We start from the raw sequence: 17,371 nt of genomic DNA, 5'->3' as shown, positions 1-17,371 counted from the left end.
GCCCAGTGACCGTCTGGCTAAGGAGTTTCCCAGGGTTGTCCTCGAAGCCCCTCCGTCTCCCGAATGTGCGGCCCCCACTCTTCCCTGCCTCCCTCCGCAGACTTCACGGTTTAGTTATTTCGTTTTTATTTGTTTAGTGAGGCAGGGACGGGAGGGGTAAGCGGGTTCCAGGCTCAGCAGCAGGGCCCGGTGCGGGGCTCGATCTTACGACCTTGAGATCAAGACCTGAGCAGAAACCAAGGGTCAGACGCTTAACCGACTGAGTCCCCCAGTGGCCTCCACCTCCCCTGGACATTAGAACACCCTATCAGGTACACTTCTGTGATTTTTTTCCCCTAGGACTTTAAAATTTCAAACAACTTTTATAACCTAAAATCCTCTAGATTAGTAATTGTTAAGACCATTGAATCCATTTTGATGTCTACATACACAGTTGTGTGTGGCGTAAGGTCACGGTGATGCACGCGGCCGGCCAGCTTTCCCGGCGCCATTCACTGATGAGAATGTCCTTCCCCACTGCGTAATCCTGTGTTCATAAATCCATGGGCTGCACACGCGCAGGTTTACGTCTGGGCTTCGGGTTCTGTTCCATCGATCTGCGTGTCCGTTCTTCTGTCAATGCCGTACTATTTTGGTCACTGCAGCTCTGTCCTAGAGCTTGAATTGGGGGCGTGATGCCCCCAGCCTCGTTCTTCTTCAAGACTGCTTCGGCTCTCTGGGGTCATTGGTGGTTTCATACACATGCTGATTGTTTTTTCTGTTTCTGTGAAAAATGCCATCGGCGTTTTGGTAGGGATTGCTTTGAATGAGTGGGTTCCCCGGGGTAGGAAGGACAAGACACTGCGTGCTACCACTCGTATTCGGTCTGAAAGACTCAAACTCGTAGAATCAGAGCTGAGTGGTGGTGGCCAGGGGCCTGGGTTGGGGGCCTGACGGGAAGTTGGTAAAAAAAAAAAAACGAACTTTCCATTACCAGATGCGTAAGGTCGGAGGAGCTGATGTATAACATGGAGACTCGCTCATAACATTGTCCTGTCTGATTACACTTTGCCGGAAGAATACAACTTAAGTGTTCGTGCCAAAGGAGAGGAAGGTAAATGTGTGAGGTGATGGGTGTGTTAATTACCCCGATCGTGAATCTTCCGTACCGTGCGTGTATATCAAACCAGCACACTGTACACCTCTGGCATATTATAATTCCACTTGTCAACTATACCTCCATAGAGCTGAATAAAGGAAGCATCACGGGACGAGCGGTTGACTGGAAACAGTTCCCACTGCCTGCAAGAATGAATGGCTAACGCAGCATTTCACGGTCCTGAGACCCGGCTCTGGGACAGAGTGACCTGTTGGGGCCCCTCAAGCTGGTTTCGAGCATTCTAGGACCATCGATCTAGAGTTTTGAAAAGACCTCTTTGCCACGGGGGAAGAATTTTCTATTGTGCAAGGTGCTGAAACAGACTCCTGCATTTCTAGGAAACGATGAAAGATGGGCAGCTCCGTGGGACGTCACGGCTCTACAGACTAGTGCGAAGGCCAGGGCGAGAGCGCACAGGCTCTCCTGCAACGGTCAGAACGCATCACGGGCGTCTGGAGAGCTACGGGAACGTGGGGAAGCAGACCCGGCCAAGCAGCTCCCACGGGCTGCAGATTTCCCACACGCCCCGCCCAACTCACGCCCTGGCCCAAGGTTCTGGCCGCTGATAACAGCTGGCCAGCTGGCCAGGAGCCCTGTGCTGAAGACAGCATCCCCCTCCCCACAGCATCCCCCTCCCCACAAGCAAACGGGGGAGGCCAGCTCTCAGGCACGCCACAAGAAAGGAGCTGTGTTGCACGGCTGAGGAGGAAGACATCTCCGTGGAGGCTTGTGCCTTGTCTCAAGCAGAGGAACATCCCGCGTGTCAGGTGTCTCGGTAGGCACAGGGTCTTGGAAAGTTTCTGAAAACCTACGATGCACCTGTTCCCCAGATAGGCTTCTGGCTTCAGAGCGGAAGGATCGGAAAGACTTCAGAGATTTCCGTGAGAGCAGCATCCTCCGTCTCTTTACCTACGTTGACTTCTTCGGACTTGGCACACACACACCCTTTCACGCAGGAAATCGGATTTGATAGCGTTTTCTCTAGTTTGTTCACGGGACACATGACTACGACGAAGGCCTCAGAAACAGGCAGAGAACCCCGTGGACAGGCAGTAGCCTCGGCTATAAACGAGACCTACTGTCTCACTCTTCACTTCCTCTCCGCCCGCCGGACACGAAACGCTCAGCCGAAGGGGTTCCCCTCTGACCCTCTTCTTCCTGGTTATGCAAATAACTTTGGCTTCTGGTAGCTCGTCTTCCTGAGGCTGAGACGATGGGTTCGCGAAGGCCGCGGTCCCCTCCGGCCGCACAAGCTTGAGGCCGCAGTCACTGAAGGATGCGTCTTATTGCACCTGACGCCGCACGGATCAGAACACCCGGAGCGGGTTTTCTTTGCCGAACTGATCGCCTACGTTGACCGCACTCGTGTCCCATACCAGTTTCTGCTCTACGATTTCTTCTGCCGGGCACAGCAGACACCGGCTGGCTTCCTGCCCGTGCCCGGCGGGAAGCGTCATCTCCGGGCCTGTCCGCAGACGGCCACCCACAGCTTTGCACCATGTGGTCAGACGGGCCTATGTTCCAGCCCTCGTGGCCCAGAACCCCTGGCCTGCTTTTCCTTCTCATTGAAATAATGCAGTTCCCTGTTTACTGCATATTCTATAAAAATCCAATAAAGTTCCTTCAGCTCTAAAACTCTAGGATACTACCATGCAAATGCATTTTCCTCTCCCGGAGGACAGACAGGCTTCCAGGCGCAGCCTCCCCGCGCGTGGAGCGGGTCGGCCCAGGAGCCGAGCACACGTGCGGAGGGACCCGGATGAGGACGTGACAAGTGCTCGTGACATCTCGTGTGCGTGCTCCGCTCTACGTCCTGGTCCACCGTGACCGCAGTGAGGCGACTTCCGTCAGCACCCTGGGGGCTGACCAGGGGTGGCCCCCACATCCAGGCCTCAGGTCCCCCAGGACTGGCCATGCTGTCCTCCCGGGCCTCACCCTCTGCTGGGATTTCTCTTCCAGGCCGTGGACGCTTCTGATGCCGTCCTGGGGCCAAGCCCCTGTGGCCCCTGCCCTCTGGGGGTGTTTATTCTGGTGAGCAAAATAGATGTGGAGTGATCACCGTCTCCTTCTCAAAGCACGAAACGACCCACCAGAGCTCTTTGTCCCAAGGTGGCTGGAGGGGTTGGCGCGTGTTCCCACAGGAAGGATGTCACCCAGGCTGTCAAGCAGCTCCCGGTCTTTGGGGCTGTCTCATCTCTCTCTCCCTCGCACTGATCCAGACGGACCCAGACATGTCTGCCCTTGCCTCACCTTCTCCAAATCAAAAATGATGGCCCCGCGGCTGTGGCTTCCATTGTCCTGGGCAGTGACAGAGGATGCCGCAGTTTCCAAGAAAATTAAGTCATCAGCTCCCGGGCACCCCTGACATCATCAGAAATGTCCTGGCTGGAGAGCCACAGGCCCACAATTTATTGTTGGAAATAATGGGCAAGAGGGACAATGGCGTGCTGACACCGGGCCGTGCCACTGCGCCGAGGGAGGGAGCCGTAACTCCTGCCCGGGGGCACATCGACATTCGCAGCCAGGGCCCACTAAAAGAATTGATTAGACCAGGTGACATTCGTGGTGCGTCTCTCTGAACCGCCCACAAACCCCTGCAGGTTATAATCTAATGCACAGTAATTGCACCGACTTCCAGGGGGGCTGGAGAGCGGAGAGGAACAGGTGACAGATGCGTCCAGCCCTGTCTGGACCAGCCCTCCCGCCTGCACAGCCTCTCCTCTCCCGTCCTTTCAACGCCGTACACGCAAGCCCCAGCCACCGGCACGGGGAGAGGCCCTCGGTAATTAAGGCCAATGATTACAAGCCGAGGTGCCCGCTGAACCCCCCTAGAGGCATGTCACGGAGGAGACAGGAGAGGTCTGGTTCCTAGGTGCCCACCCCAAAGTCCCAGGCAGGGCCCGGTGGAGCAGACAGCACAGAGGGAGGGCAGTGGAGAGCGGGGCCCTGGGAATCTATCGGGGCTCGGGCCGTTCTGACCCAGAGGCAGAGCGGGCCAGGGTCAGGAAAGAGCCACTGGCTTCCTACGGCCGCTGCGCATCTGAAGCCGCATGCCCTTGGCGGTGACGGTTGGAGGGGGGGAGCCCTGTGTATATTTCCCGGCATTTCAGGCATGGAGAATGCCCACACGAGCAGGACAGCCACCCCCCCCCCGACCTGAACCAAACCCCCCAGCATTTGCCTTCCCTTGTCCTGGCTGCCCTCCCCATGTGGTCCCACTTGCTCTGTGTTTGGGGTCCAGCCTGGGCCAGAGCCTCCCTGAGGTCCCAAGGCACACAGGCCACCAGGCTGAGCAGACAACAGGAGCCCCCCGGTCTCCCATGGTCACCCCCTGCACCCCCATGTCATTGCCCAGCCCTGCCCACAGGCACCCTAGAACACCTAGACTCCTCCATGTCCCCACTCAGAGTTTCCTTTTCATGTGCTTATTTAAGAAATATTTGCCAAACCCACTATGGCAGCCGCCGCCTTTTCGGGGCCTCTGGCTACACTCCCGGGGCTGCATCTGGTCTGGGGCAAAGAGATGATGAACAAGACGGCAAACAAATAGAAATGTCAGTCCCTCGCAGGGACTCGGGGACGCGCCACACGTCGAAGTGGTGCCGAGCGCGGGAGCCGGGCGCTGCTCTGCGCCGCGTGGAAGGGAGCCCGCACCAGCCTCCTCGGAGGAGCGCGTCTGTGGGTCGGGTGCTTGGTTTCTCCTGCGTCCTGTCAGCATTGACTGGTCTCCACCTGCCGAAGCATGGCTGGACACAGGGGACCATGAGTCACTCCCCGGAAAGGCAAGCGCCACGAGCCAAGGAGAGAAACAGACCAGCACCAGGGGTGGCTCCCCGTGCCAGTTAGCCAAAGAGCAGGACAGGTTTTTCTCCAGATGCTAATCCAGTGGAGCACAGGTCCGTGGTCAAGGAAGCCCCACCACTAAAAAAGAAGAAAGAAAAGGAAAAAAGGAAAGAAAGGAAAAATTTTAAAAATTCTGGGGAAAACCCCATTTCTCAAGAAATAAATAAAATAAATAAAGGAAATAGGAAAGAAAGACTTTAAAAGCTTAAGACATAACCAGCACCACTAGTAGAGTCCAGAGGTCGGCACGCCGGTGACTCAGGTCACTGTTCCAGGGAAGCCTGGACACGTGTGAAGAAGTGGTCTGAGTACCAATAAAACTTTATTAACAAAAACCAGAGGACGAGGCCCCCACCAGGCAGCATGGAGAGGAGACCCCACCGGGAAAATAAGTCGACCAGAGTGGCTCGTTTGACATGAACATTTCTCTATGTCCTCGTACATTTTAAGCTTCAAACCTGGAAAATGTATCAATATTTTAAGAAAGAAAAGTAACAAAGGACCATTAGTGATTCTAAAAATGTTGTCTTCACACAACATAATGAGTAGCTGATAAGGACCTAAAGTCTGATTTTAAAATCTTTCATGGACACTTGGCGAATGCCTGTGTGTCTCTTCACACCCACGCGGTCCCCGTCGAATCAGTACCACGCTTATCCCTGAAGCACAGCAACGTGGTACTTTTTATTATACAAAGGAGGTAGAAGGAGATCCAGATGCTTTATTCTATAAAGTAGGTTAAAAATTTAAAAACCAAGTTTTGTGAGAAAGAGCAGCTCTGCGCAGAGAGGCCGAGGGGACACAGCCGGGTCCCCGTGAGGACTCAGGGGGGTGGGGGGATGCGGGGGCCGACTCCCAGCATTCCACAACTCGGGGGGCCGGGGAGGGGACGGTGAGGAAGGGACACAGGTCTGGGAAGCCACGCTTGGGAACTGGACGCCTTCCTGCCCTCTGTCCCCCCCACCTTCCTGAAGTCCAGCCCCCGCTTCATAGGCTCTGACCACTGCCTGCACCGGCCCTCCTGCCCACCTGCCCAAGCCCCCACCCAGCGGGGCTTCGGCCCAGCGGTCGCGCCTCTCCCCCACCTCAGCCCGCCGCCTCCGGGCTCGGGTCCCTCCTTGCTGCCCGCAACTCCCGTCTTACTTATTGGAACCACACGCTGTCTCCGACATTCACCCCTCTGACCTGCAAGGTGGCGATTTCGTAAGATTCACACAAAGAACACAAATAGGGCAGTTTTCCAAGTCAGCACATCCCAGACCGTTGCATCCCCAGCTCGAGAGTCCTGGAAGACAGATTCTAGAGGCATGACGTGTGCACGCGGGATGCCCCCTGCTCCCGCCCCCGGCGGATGCCTCCACCGAGCGGCTCGAAGGACCCCCAGGTGGGCTTCCTCATCCAGACGGTGGCTGGTGGGCTGTGCCACCCCCTTTGCAGGCCAGACCCAGCTCGTCCCAGACCAGCCTTGGGGGGTTCTCTGTGTCTCGGTGTCCGCGTGTGCCAAAAAGAGCCCCGAACTAAAGATTCACGAGCGGAGCCTCTGTCCCAACACCGGCACAGCCCCAGTCGACCGCACAGTCCTAGACGTCTCCGAGCCGACGGCGCCGACACCCGCCTCCGTGCCCGCGCGGGTCTTGCGGGCTCCCCCGCGCCACTCCGCGGAGCCTCCGAGCCCCCACCCTTGCTGCCCCGGGGGCCCCCCGTCCTTTGCCTCTGCGACCGGCAACAACTGGTGTATCACACCCCTTCCCGAGAAGAAAATGACCTGCACAGGAGTTGACGTCACCGTACGGCCCGAGCTGCTGGAGCCGACAGACAGGAAGATGCGAAACAGGGCGAGACTCCGGGGGCTCCGGGACGGCGCGACCCTCCCGGGGCCCGGGCCTCACGTTGTTTCCCAGCGGGCCGGAGACAGCCTGGTCCCAGCCCCGGACCACCCCTCCCTCTCTGGGTGACCTTGGTCGAGTTATTTACCCCCGAGACCCGGCTCTTCCCGTGTAAAGTATCAGCCAGAGCCAGTTTTCCTCCAGAAGGTGGTTGGGAGGGGCAGTGGGCAAGTGCATACAGCAGGCGCCCAGTAATCGCTCTGGTCCCTGCAGGCATGCAGCCCCGGGGCCCGCGACCCTTGGAGTGGACTGTACTTGTAATAAGACACTGTGGCACAGGGACAGGCCACAGAGCTGGCTCTGCTTCAGGCCCCTGTGTTCTGGGCTCTGACCCAGCACCGGATCCCGCCAGCGGAGAGGAGAGTGACCAGGTGTCTCCGGCGGCCGGACCGGGCATGGCCACGCCCCACTGTCCTCTGTGGAGACAGGTGAGCAGGGAGCTACCTGCCACGCTCTGGATGGGTGGGGACAGCGACATCAGGGCGACCCCCTTGGGAGACCACCCACCTCGCCACAGACACACCCACGGTCACCTCCCGGCAGCAGAGGTGGGGTTACGGCGCACGAGAAAGGACAGTCTTTTCGGTAAAGGCTGCTGGTCAAATAGCCACGCAGGTAAAACCCCGAGACGAGGCTTGGCACCCACTTTCCACAACACCCACTCGAGGAGCCCATTCTAGAAGGATCAGAGATCCAAAAATGAAGGACAAGAGAAGTGGGTTTTGGAAAAGGCCAGGAGAACCGCTTCTCGTTACTGGAATAGGCAAGCGTTTCTTCAACGGGACACACCAAGTCCCCCCCAGAGAGGACACGCGACAGTGAGTGCAACCACACTGCAGCCGAGCGCGTCTCACCAGAAAGACACCTTTAAGGGGAAAAAAGTCACAGACTGAGGGACGTCTTTGCAATGCATAAAGGGTTGGTACCGAGTACACACACGCACACACAACCTGACCCAAGTCAGTAAGAAAACGACAGACTAACCAACAAAACCGGAAAACAGGAACTCCAAAATAAAGTCTCCCCAAAATCCAAAAACACAAATGAGAAAGTGCTCAACGAAGCCGGTACACGTCCCAGGACTCTCCTGAGAACAAGTTCAGAAAGCCAGGAGACACTCACCTTTGCTGCGCACAGGAGGGACAGCCCTCCCCCTGGGCAGGGGTGAGTCCTGGAAGGGGCTGGACACCCTCTGAGATGCAGGGGTGCCTTTTGGTTAGATGACGCATGGACTTTGTGAAGTTCACTGACCTGTACACTCAAGGTTTGCAGGTTTTCCTGTCTGTGTGTCCAACTTTAATGAGACGCAGTAAAATAAAAGGGAAGGTCGACATAGATACTTGCTTTCTCACATTTCTCCATTTTCCATGATTAATTACAAATTTGGAGAGAGAAAAGCGGGGAGGTGGGCCCAACAGGAAAGAGAAAGAGAAAAAAACAGAAATCAGTGTTTATAGTGAGTGTTAAAGCGACCAAAGACACACAGGAAGGGGGCAAGTCAACACCCCTGGCTGTTACTGTGATAAGGATTTTGCACGTAGAATTGGGGATGTCTCGTTCTTGCTAGGTTTTCTGTATCGAACACGGGGCCTCCTTTCCAAGACAGCAGATAGGAAGTAAATTGGAATTATTTCTCGTCCCTATAGAGGCTCTAACTTCAAATAACACAAAATGTCAAGTTTAATGATTCTTCCCACTGTTAAGCTGGAAATCAATTTCTTACCTCATTTATTGAGCCACCGCCCGGTCGCCAGCAGACACCGTGTCCTCGCCAGAAATCGCGGCTCCCAGCGGCGAGAGCTCGGGGGTCCCGCACAGACGGCACGCGTCGTCTTGCAGAGAGGACTGACCGCCTCACGGGAAGGGGAAAACCCGTCCCTCGGAACAAATGAGAAAGTGGCGTGTGAGCGATCGCGGACTAAAACACTCTCCCAAGAAACCCAGAAGCGGGTGCCTGCCTCGCCCGGGCGGGAAGGTGGACCTCGGCTGCAGAGTCACGGGAGAGAGCTCAGGAGAGTGTCCCTGCGACCTCGAAGGGAGGAAGGACATCTTCATCGATATGTCTGAACCCACAGGGTACGCGCACAGAACGTCCTCTGCATGACGGAGGACCCGGGCTGCTCTCCAACGCGCACCTCGGCCGTGAGCGCCCAGCGCGGGAGGGACGGAGGGCGGTGTCGTGACGTCTGGGGCTGGCGAGTCCGGACTCTTGCACCAACAGGAAGGCGACAGCCACCACAGGGGACCAGGAGAAGCCTCCAAACAGGCCGTTTGCGGAAAGTAGATGCCAGGAGGCCTCAAGCAAATAAAGCCACGTTCAAGCCACGAGGCATCCCACAAACACGAAGGACAGCACCGTGTCTCCCTTTACGCTCGGGCTCGGCAAATGCTACACGTGGGTCCTGGGACACGAGGGTGGCGGGGAGCGACACCGAGCCCGGCCCGCGGCCCACAGCAGCCGCCGTACCCGGGGAAGCCGTGCCTGCAGCCTGGGTGGAGGGCAGCTCCCGCCTTGGGGTGCGGACCTCACCTGCTGCTGGTCACCCAGCTTGCCCGTGGGGGGCCCTCCCCCAGGAGACCATCCTGGGCCCAGAGCAGAGGACGGAGCTGGAAATGCGCTTGTGTTTCTGAAAGTTCACGGAAGGGCGAGGGCCGCGGGGGTCTGGGGCACGGGCGGCGTCCAAGCCCCCGAGAGCGGGGCAGGGGGCAAGCGTGTCCGTGTCCCAGCTGCAAGCAGAGTCTGCCATCCGTGCGTGCACTCTCGTTTATTGGGAGACCAGACCGCTCCTTGGGGAAAATCACTTTAATGGGCTTTGTTTTTTCCTCCAGAAACAAAGATTTGCGGAGGAATCGGAAACAGCGGCATGTAATTAGCCAGGCTTGTGCTGTGGGCTGTTCCCACCTTTGCGAGCCTGTTTCCTTTAGGAAAGATGCTCATTTCCTGACGAAAAATGTTTCTTTGTTTTTAAAAAATGGGTTTCTAGTGCATTGTCCCAGAAACTCACTAGTTCTGGGGAGATGTGTGTGTGCACTCAGTCCGCAGCCCTCGGGGCCTGGGTGGGGGCCCCCGGCAGGAGGGTGCAGCACTAGAAAGGAAAAGGCGACCCGTGTGGAGCTGGGGTGCAGAAGTGGACGGCGGGGGTCAGAGCAGCGGGGCCTTCGGGCAAGACGGCCGCCCCCGGTGAAGCCGGGCCCGGCCGCAGGGCCTCAGGCAAAGGGGCCTCGGAAGGTGGGAGGAGTCGGTGCTGAGCCCAGGGAGGGAAGGCGGGCTCCATGCTCCCCCCCCCCGGCACGCAGACCAACCCCCATCCCCACAACATGGGGAAGGGCCCGAGCTCAGGGCATGTGGGATCCAGGAGGGCTCCTTGGAGGCGGTGAGCTGACAGCCACGCTGTCTTCTGGTCCCAGGCCCCTGCCCCATGATCCCTGCTGACCACCCCTCACGCGAGGCACATCAGCGAGGGGTAGGCATTTGGGGCGGTGGGGAGCGTCCCAGCAGATACGTCGGGCCCCCCGGGCAGGCTCCCTGAGCCGGGAAGTGGGTGGTCTGTGGCCGCACCTGGTCAGGCGATCGGGAACCGAGACCGCCTGCGTGGCTTTCTGAGGCAGCGGAGGGCTCCACGCCGACGCAGCGTGACTCATCGGCGGTGTCCCGCGAGCAGGAGGTCTTGTCACTATTTCAGGACGTCCTCACCCCCGCGGCGGACAGTCCTGCAGCCGTCCGCCGCGGGCCTCTCGCATTTACACGTCCGGGTGAAGGGCTGTTACGGATTCAAAATCCTCAAATACGCCTGACAGCGTGGGCGCAAGGGAAGTCCGGCGCTGGGAAGAGCGGCCTCGCGGGCACACTTGAAAAGGGCGCGGCGGGTGGACGAAGGCCTGGAGGGGGACACAGACGGGCGCCGCGGAGCCTGGGCAGCGGCCGGCGGGCAAACCCCCGCACGTCTCCTCGGGGAGCACGGCTCTCCCGCCAACCGGCCTGGCGGGGCTGTCAGCTCGGGGCCCTGCCGGCGGGGCGGGGGACGGAGCTTCGGGACACGGACGGCGGCCACACAGTCGCGCTCTCGAGGGGTGCGGGGCGAGCACTGCGGGCGAGCAGCGAGGGCGGGTCCACTCTCACAGGAGATGGGAATCACACAATGAAACGAGGAAGCAATTGATTTCTCCCGAGTTTGGGACTTTTCAGCACGTGGTACAGTGTGTGGGCGAGGAGGGCCCCCTCCGCTTTCGGGGAGCTCAGGGGACAGAGAGGGGGAGAGTGACGGCCACAGCGGCAGTGTCCGTGGGGATGGGGCGGGGGTGGGGCCCGGGGGCAGGAAGGAGTCACCGGGACGCAGACGTGAGCTCTCCCCACGGTCAGCACCGGGAAGCTGACTTACAGAAACACGCGGAGCAAAACACAGAGGGGAGCCCCCACGGCCCCCACGGCCCCCACAGTCCCGACGGCCCCCACAGCCCTGACGGCCCCAACGGCCCCCATGGCCCCAACAGTCCCGACGGCCCCCACAGCCCGCACAGCCCCTACAGCCCCGAATGACAGCAGCTCGGGGCGTGGACCCGGGAGGTGTGGCACGTGGTTGAGTCTCAAGTCCTGGGTCAGACCTCGGGGTCAGGCCTTGTCTCAACCCCGCGGAGCCTCACCTTGCCCATCTGGGATGTGGGTTCGGTGCCGACCCGTGACCTCAGCGAGACGGAGAGACGGCACATCGCGGTGCCCCAGACCAGGGCGGTGCCTGACGCATGTTAGCTATCGTGGCCATGACCCTGGTGCGGGGTTCGGGGCGACGCGGATGCGCGGCCGTGGCCCGCTGGGAGCGAGGACTTCCTGTCCTGGGGAGGAGGCCCCCCCCCCTCCGGGAGCTCCAGGGATTAAACACGGAGGCTTCCTGCTGAGGAGCCACGGCCAGAGCGCAGGCCGGGCCCCAGGCCGACAAGGACGGGCTCCCGGCCCAGGACATTTCAGGGCCCGGACGCCTCCTCCCAGTTGTCCAGGGCACAGGGCAGACCTTTCCTCGGGCGCCGTGAATCCCACACCCTCCGCCTCCACCTCCCCACTGGAGAATGATAAAGACTGAGGACTTTCATTTTCTTTCTCCTTTTTCTACTTTTTCTCTAGGGACTGCTCTCGCCTGTACAGTTCCCGTTAAGACCGTCAACAGCTGGGACTCGGGACCCTTCTCGTCCACACCTGGGAGCGAGGCCCACAGGCCCACCTACAACAAGGAGATGCAACTGCATTTCTTTGGCTGCTAACTAAAAGGGCCCAAGCTCCAGCTGTAAGTGGGGTCTTCGCGGGGAGAGGCCCCTCCCCCGGGCTCTGAGAACCCCCCAGACACTCACGCTCCTCCGTGGGCGGCCCTCAGGCCCCACCCTCCGCTGCGGGGAGGGACCCTCCCCCGCCACCCTGCCCGCCGCTGCCCCAGCTCGGGCCCCTCGTCTGGCCGCCGTAGCGCCTCCGGCAGGGGCAACACTCAAAAAGGAAGGGGCGGTCGTCCAGTCTGGGAGCAGAAAGTGGGGGCTGCACAGACAGGCTCAAGCAAGCTGCCTCAGGGGACTGGGGCCTGGGCTAATCCAACCCAGAGAACTTGAGCCCCATGGTCCAACCCTGACTAACGGGGCTGCGGGCTGGCCTGGGTGCTGGAGCCCCGAGGGGGCCTCGGACTCCCCAGCATCTCGGGGAGTCTGCGTGTGACACATGAGCACGTCTGCCATCCAGACCACCCCTTCCGCCTCTCTCTCGCGGGCATGCACGGTCCAGGGCTGGTGCGGGTTGGGGCCTGCGACAGGAGCCCCCCCCCCCACCTTCCCCGATGAGCCTCCACACAGAGCGTGGCCTTCACTCAGCGTCTAGAGGGTCTGGGGGACCTTCGCTCATACACGCCCCCCACACTGGGTGTCCGCCTGGGGAGCCCCGGGAGCTCACTCACCTCTTTCCGTGGATCTCTCTCGCCCCTCGGAGCACGGGGTCCTTCTCTGCCAGGCGTCCCAGTGCCCCCACCTCGTTCCGAAGCCTTGAGAGGACTGGATTTACTTAAGGAGGGTCCGTGCGGAGCCCTGGTGTCCATCCAGGATGGACATTTGCGGAGCTGGGCACCACGAACGGCGGTGTCCCACGGGGCATTCGTTTACTTCCTCACGGAAAACCCGTCACGTACAGTGTTTTCTAGAACAGAGAAATGTGACTCCATCTTACAAGTGCAGTCTCTGGAAAGGACGAAACGGTCAGACCGAGAATCAACCCTCGTCCCCCAGCGCCCAGCCTTCCTCTCCTCTGCCCGCTCCCCCAGCCTGAGCCCGCACACCTGACGCCCCCAGCCTGAGCCCGCACACCTGACGCCGCTAGACCGTCCGTTGGCGTCGTTTTCGAGTTCAGACTCCAGCCGCCCTCAGCGACTTCGGGACGAAGAGCTGCACCTGTCTTAGGGCGGGCTGTCGGGGGTCTGTCGTGTCCCTGGTTTTGAGCAACACATTCATAGGCTTCTGGTCTCACTGATCTGTCTGGTGGGCTTGGCTCTCGAGTCTCTGGAGAGACAGCACGCGGCCGGCGCCGACATGACCGCGCTTCTGGGCACGAGGCCATAGGTCCGACTGGACGGGAACCGTTTCCCAAGGAACCAGGGACTCCCCAGGAGGCCCCACATGGGCTCTGCTGTCCAGACACTGCAGCGCTGCGGCCTGAGACGGGGCCACAGCACAGACGTCCCCAGGAATTCCTCACCTGCTTGTCCAGCCACTGCCCAGAGAGCCCCCCCCAAGGTAAAGACCCTGGGGGATGGGTTTGATCTCCAGGGAGCAGTTCACAAGGGTCAGAAAGGCAGGTGGAGGCTCTTGAGGGTGTTGCGGGTGGGGTCTAGAGGAGACAGGCTGAGGACCGCCCCCACCCGACCTCGGAGCTCAGCCGGGCCCTCTTCCTGGCCCTGAGTGATCTAGAGAAGCCATAACTCCCGTCACTTAGCCGCAGCATGGGGTAGTGACCGCTCGCATGGACGGAACTGTATCTCTAAAACCTCATTTAATGGGGCGCCTGGGTGGCTCAGTGGTTTAAGCCTCTGCCTTCGGCTCAGGTCATGATCTCAGGGTCCCGGGATCGAGCCCCGCATCGGGCTCTCTGCTCAGCGGGGAGCCTGCTTCCTCCTCTCTCTCTGCCTACTTGTGATCTCTGTCTATCAAATAAATAAATAAAATCTTTAAAAAACATAAAAATAAAAAATAAAACCTCATTTAAGCCGTAATCCCCCAGTGTAGCTGCATTTGGGGCCTTTAAGGAGGTGGTCAAGGTTAAATGAGGGCCTGATGGGGGGAGGGCACCTAATCCCATCAACCGGGTCCTTATAGGAAGCAGGAGAAACACCAGGGCTGGCTTTCTGAACGCCCGTGAGCACACGGCCGGATGGGTCACCCGCCGGCCAGGAAGAGAGGCCCCACGGGGACCAGCCTCGATGGCACCCTGATCTGGCATGAGAAGGGCACTCCTGTGGGGGAAGCCCCGGGTGCCGGCTGAGATGGCCACCAGCTCTCCTCGGGGCCTCGCAGGCCGATTTCTACAAGCAGGTGCCTGAGGATACGGGACAACCTGGCTAGACCACGAGCCCCACCGTGATCCCGAGATTCAGAGCCGTGCTCCCGAGATCCGGAGCTGGGGGGAACACACGCGACACCCCACCTTCCCACTCTATGCATCCCTCCTCATCCCCCAGGAATGTTCCTGGAATGTCAGGCCAGCATCAGACCCCGGCTTCTGCAAGGCCCCAGATCCCAGCAGGTCCCTGCACTACCAGGCATGGCCACCGGGTGGCAGCCCACAAGCGGTCAGGCTCCGGGTTTGCAGGTCCAGGCGGGGACCCTGGCCGGCTAGGCTGCCCTGTCCTTCATTCGAATCAATCCAGCTGGAAAGAGGGGGGCAGGTGTAAGCTATTTCTGCTCTGAAATAACTTCGTTGTTCTGGTGCAACTGTATTTCCCTTTACTGGTTGAAAATTTGGCATCTCAGTCGAGATGCGCTGTTCGCTGTAAAACCGACACCCAATTTTGAAGACTTTGTACCAAAAAATGTAAACTAGTTGTTACTATACGGAGTAGACACTGAGATGATGTTTGCTGACGTCGGATGAAAGAAGACAACGTCGCGTGGACGTCCCCGTTCCTGGGTACTCCGGCTCATTTAAATGACATATGAGCTCAAACTGCATTTCTGCGGGACCCCGGGCTCTGCCTTCCTCCTCCCCGTGGACACAGGGAGGGCGTGGCCAGGCTGCATGGGGAGCGCCTGGGGGTCGGGCGGCCCTGGGTGCTGCAGGGGGAAACCGGTCGGGTGGGCTCAGGGCACCAGTCGGGGTCAGAGTCCTGCTAGTCAAGGAAGACACCACTCACCAAAGCTGCTCCTGGGGCGTCTTGCTACAGGTTGGGTCCTTCGTCCGTTCAAGCGGCATTTACTGAGCAGCAACGCGTTGGGCCCGTGTGGGAGTCAGTGCCAGGCGCGAAAGGCCCTCTGGGTTTCCGGAGCTGAGGGGTGGGCTGCAGACAGCAGCAGAGGCCTGATCCCCAGCAGGGATTTGAAATTTGGGGTGACAGATGAACCTGGATGCAGGTCCGTGGCGTCAGAAGCCATCTGGTCCTATGGCTACAGGAGGGAACCTTGTGTGGGCTGTGTGTATAAGCACACACACACACACACGTGCACACACATTTACACACATGCATGTACCCAACACACACGTACACAAATATGTACACACGCATGTGTGCACAAATACATGTACCCAACACACGTGTGCAAACATATATATGTGCAAACATATACGCGTGTGTGCCTGATACATGTGTGTGCATATGCACACGCATGTACCCAGCAGACAGATGCATACGTTTATATGAATGCACCACGTCTACACATACACATGTATGCACTCGCATGTATCTGACAGATACAGGCACACACGCACATGTGTTGCACACGGACACGTGTGGCTCGTGTGTGCACGCGTCTATGGCGAGACTGCTGAGCCCACAGCATGCGGTGCTCCTCGGCGGGTCCCGCCCGTGATGTTGGAAGAACCACTTCCCTCTTCTCCTGTCTCCAGCAGACTCTTCTCGCTCACCAGCGGTTTATTCCTCTGGAATTTGAGGACACGCGTCGGGTCCTCTCTCTGACGCGCTGTGTGGTCCTGGGGAGGTGGCCCGCCTCTCCTCACGGGCGTCATCTCGTCATCTCTCTGGATGAAAATGACCCGGTTTTCCTCCTTCCTCCTCAGCACGTTCCTGTCCAGCAGGTAACCCGTCCCCGGGGACTCCGAGTCCGAATTTCCCAGAGGAGAACTTCGAGCCCATCTCAGGGATCAGCTTTCTCTGTGGATTCACCGAACGCCTGAGGCCACCTATCGGCGCCTACAGACCTCGCAAGTCAAGAGGAAGACTCCGGCGGATCCGGAGTGAACACATCACACGTTTGTTGAATGGATTAGCCTGTGACCCAGGAAGAGGGCAAAGCTGGTTCCAGGAGCAGCGGAGGGCAGAGTGCTCCGTCGTGAGGCCAGGAAGGCACGTTCGAGTGTCTTCTGAGGAACTGGCAAGTGATTGCTGCCCTACGGGGAAACAGACCCCGTTCTCAACCCCCGACCGTGGGCCCTGTTCTAAGTGTCCAGGACCCTCAAACACACGGTGCAAGGAACAAGCTGTAAGCCCAGAGGACAGAGTAACAAGCACTTAACGATCACATGCTTGGGGGGAATCTTTCCTTTTAATATATAAATTTTATTAATTTCTGGAGAAGGGCACGGAAGAAGAGGCTGTGCTGAGCCGAGCCCACAGGAGAGCCTCCAGCTGAACAAGAACAGACTCGTAAGGGTGATGTCTGGAGCCCCAGCGGCCCACGGGGAGCCAGAGCAGCGGGAGCGCATCGCCTCACCCCTGCTCACTCCCCGGGCTCCTGCCTCCCGCGTGGCCCAGGGGGCTTGGCTGCTCCACTGCAGAACGCAGAGCTCCCCGTGACCCCATGTCAACCACGTCAACCACGCCATCTGTGCCAACCTTGGCTCGTAAAGAATCCGGTCATGGGAAAACCAGTTTGGGTGTGCCACACGTCGTGAGGTGGGACCTGACAGCCACAGGACATCTTTTTCATGTGCCTCCTCTGACTCACTCGTCTAAGGAGGAAGGTGTCCCCGCGGCCACGCTCTCTGGGGTCGGACCAAGATCCCCCTATGACCATGCTCTCTGGGGTTGGACCGCACTTGGGGGGCTCACCCTAGGCCACCGAGCTGAGCGTCCACCTGCCCCCAGGCGCGTGCTGCAAGTCCAGCGGGCTGCCGCGGGCCTGGGAGGAGGCTGGACCGCAGCCGCGCACCCCCAGATGCTCGGCAGGGCCGTCTCCATGTTTTCTGGGGAAAACTTGGCTTCCGAGTCTATTCAGCCCCATTCCGGGCCGAGGACAGCCCTGGCATGTGGGGCCGAGTTCACAGCCTGCGGCCCTCACTTCTCCGACAGGTCCGCGCCGGCGAGGCCAGGCC

General features: G+C 59.3%; 1 protein-coding gene and 1 long non-coding RNA gene across 2 annotated transcripts in view; one reads left to right on the top strand and one right to left on the bottom strand.

Moving 5' to 3' along the window:
- HTR5A (5-hydroxytryptamine receptor 5A) overlaps window positions 1-12,301 on the top strand; it is a 46,586-nt gene extending 34,285 nt beyond the window's left edge. Inside the window, exon 2 of the mRNA XM_059396033.1 lies at window positions 11,984-12,301. Within this exon, the coding sequence (XP_059252016.1) occupies window positions 11,984-12,124 (141 nt within the window). The 3' untranslated portion in view covers window positions 12,125-12,301. The remainder of the gene's footprint in view (window positions 1-11,983) is intronic.
- Window positions 1-13,980, bottom strand: part of LOC132015535 (uncharacterized) — a 66,254-nt gene extending 52,274 nt beyond the window's left edge. Inside the window, exons 1-2 of the long non-coding RNA XR_009403715.1 lie at window positions 12,795-13,980; window positions 8,591-8,745 (exon numbers count right to left, since the gene is read on the bottom strand). This is a non-coding gene — a long non-coding RNA (uncharacterized LOC132015535). The remainder of the gene's footprint in view (window positions 1-8,590; window positions 8,746-12,794) is intronic.
- Window positions 13,981-17,371: the final 3,391 nt, after the last annotated feature.

Source organism: Mustela nigripes, chromosome 4, assembly GCF_022355385.1.
Source record: "Mustela nigripes isolate SB6536 chromosome 4, MUSNIG.SB6536, whole genome shotgun sequence".
NCBI classification, from domain to species: Eukaryota; Metazoa; Chordata; class Mammalia; order Carnivora; family Mustelidae; genus Mustela; species Mustela nigripes.
This window is presented reverse-complemented; position numbering and strand designations above follow the sequence as displayed.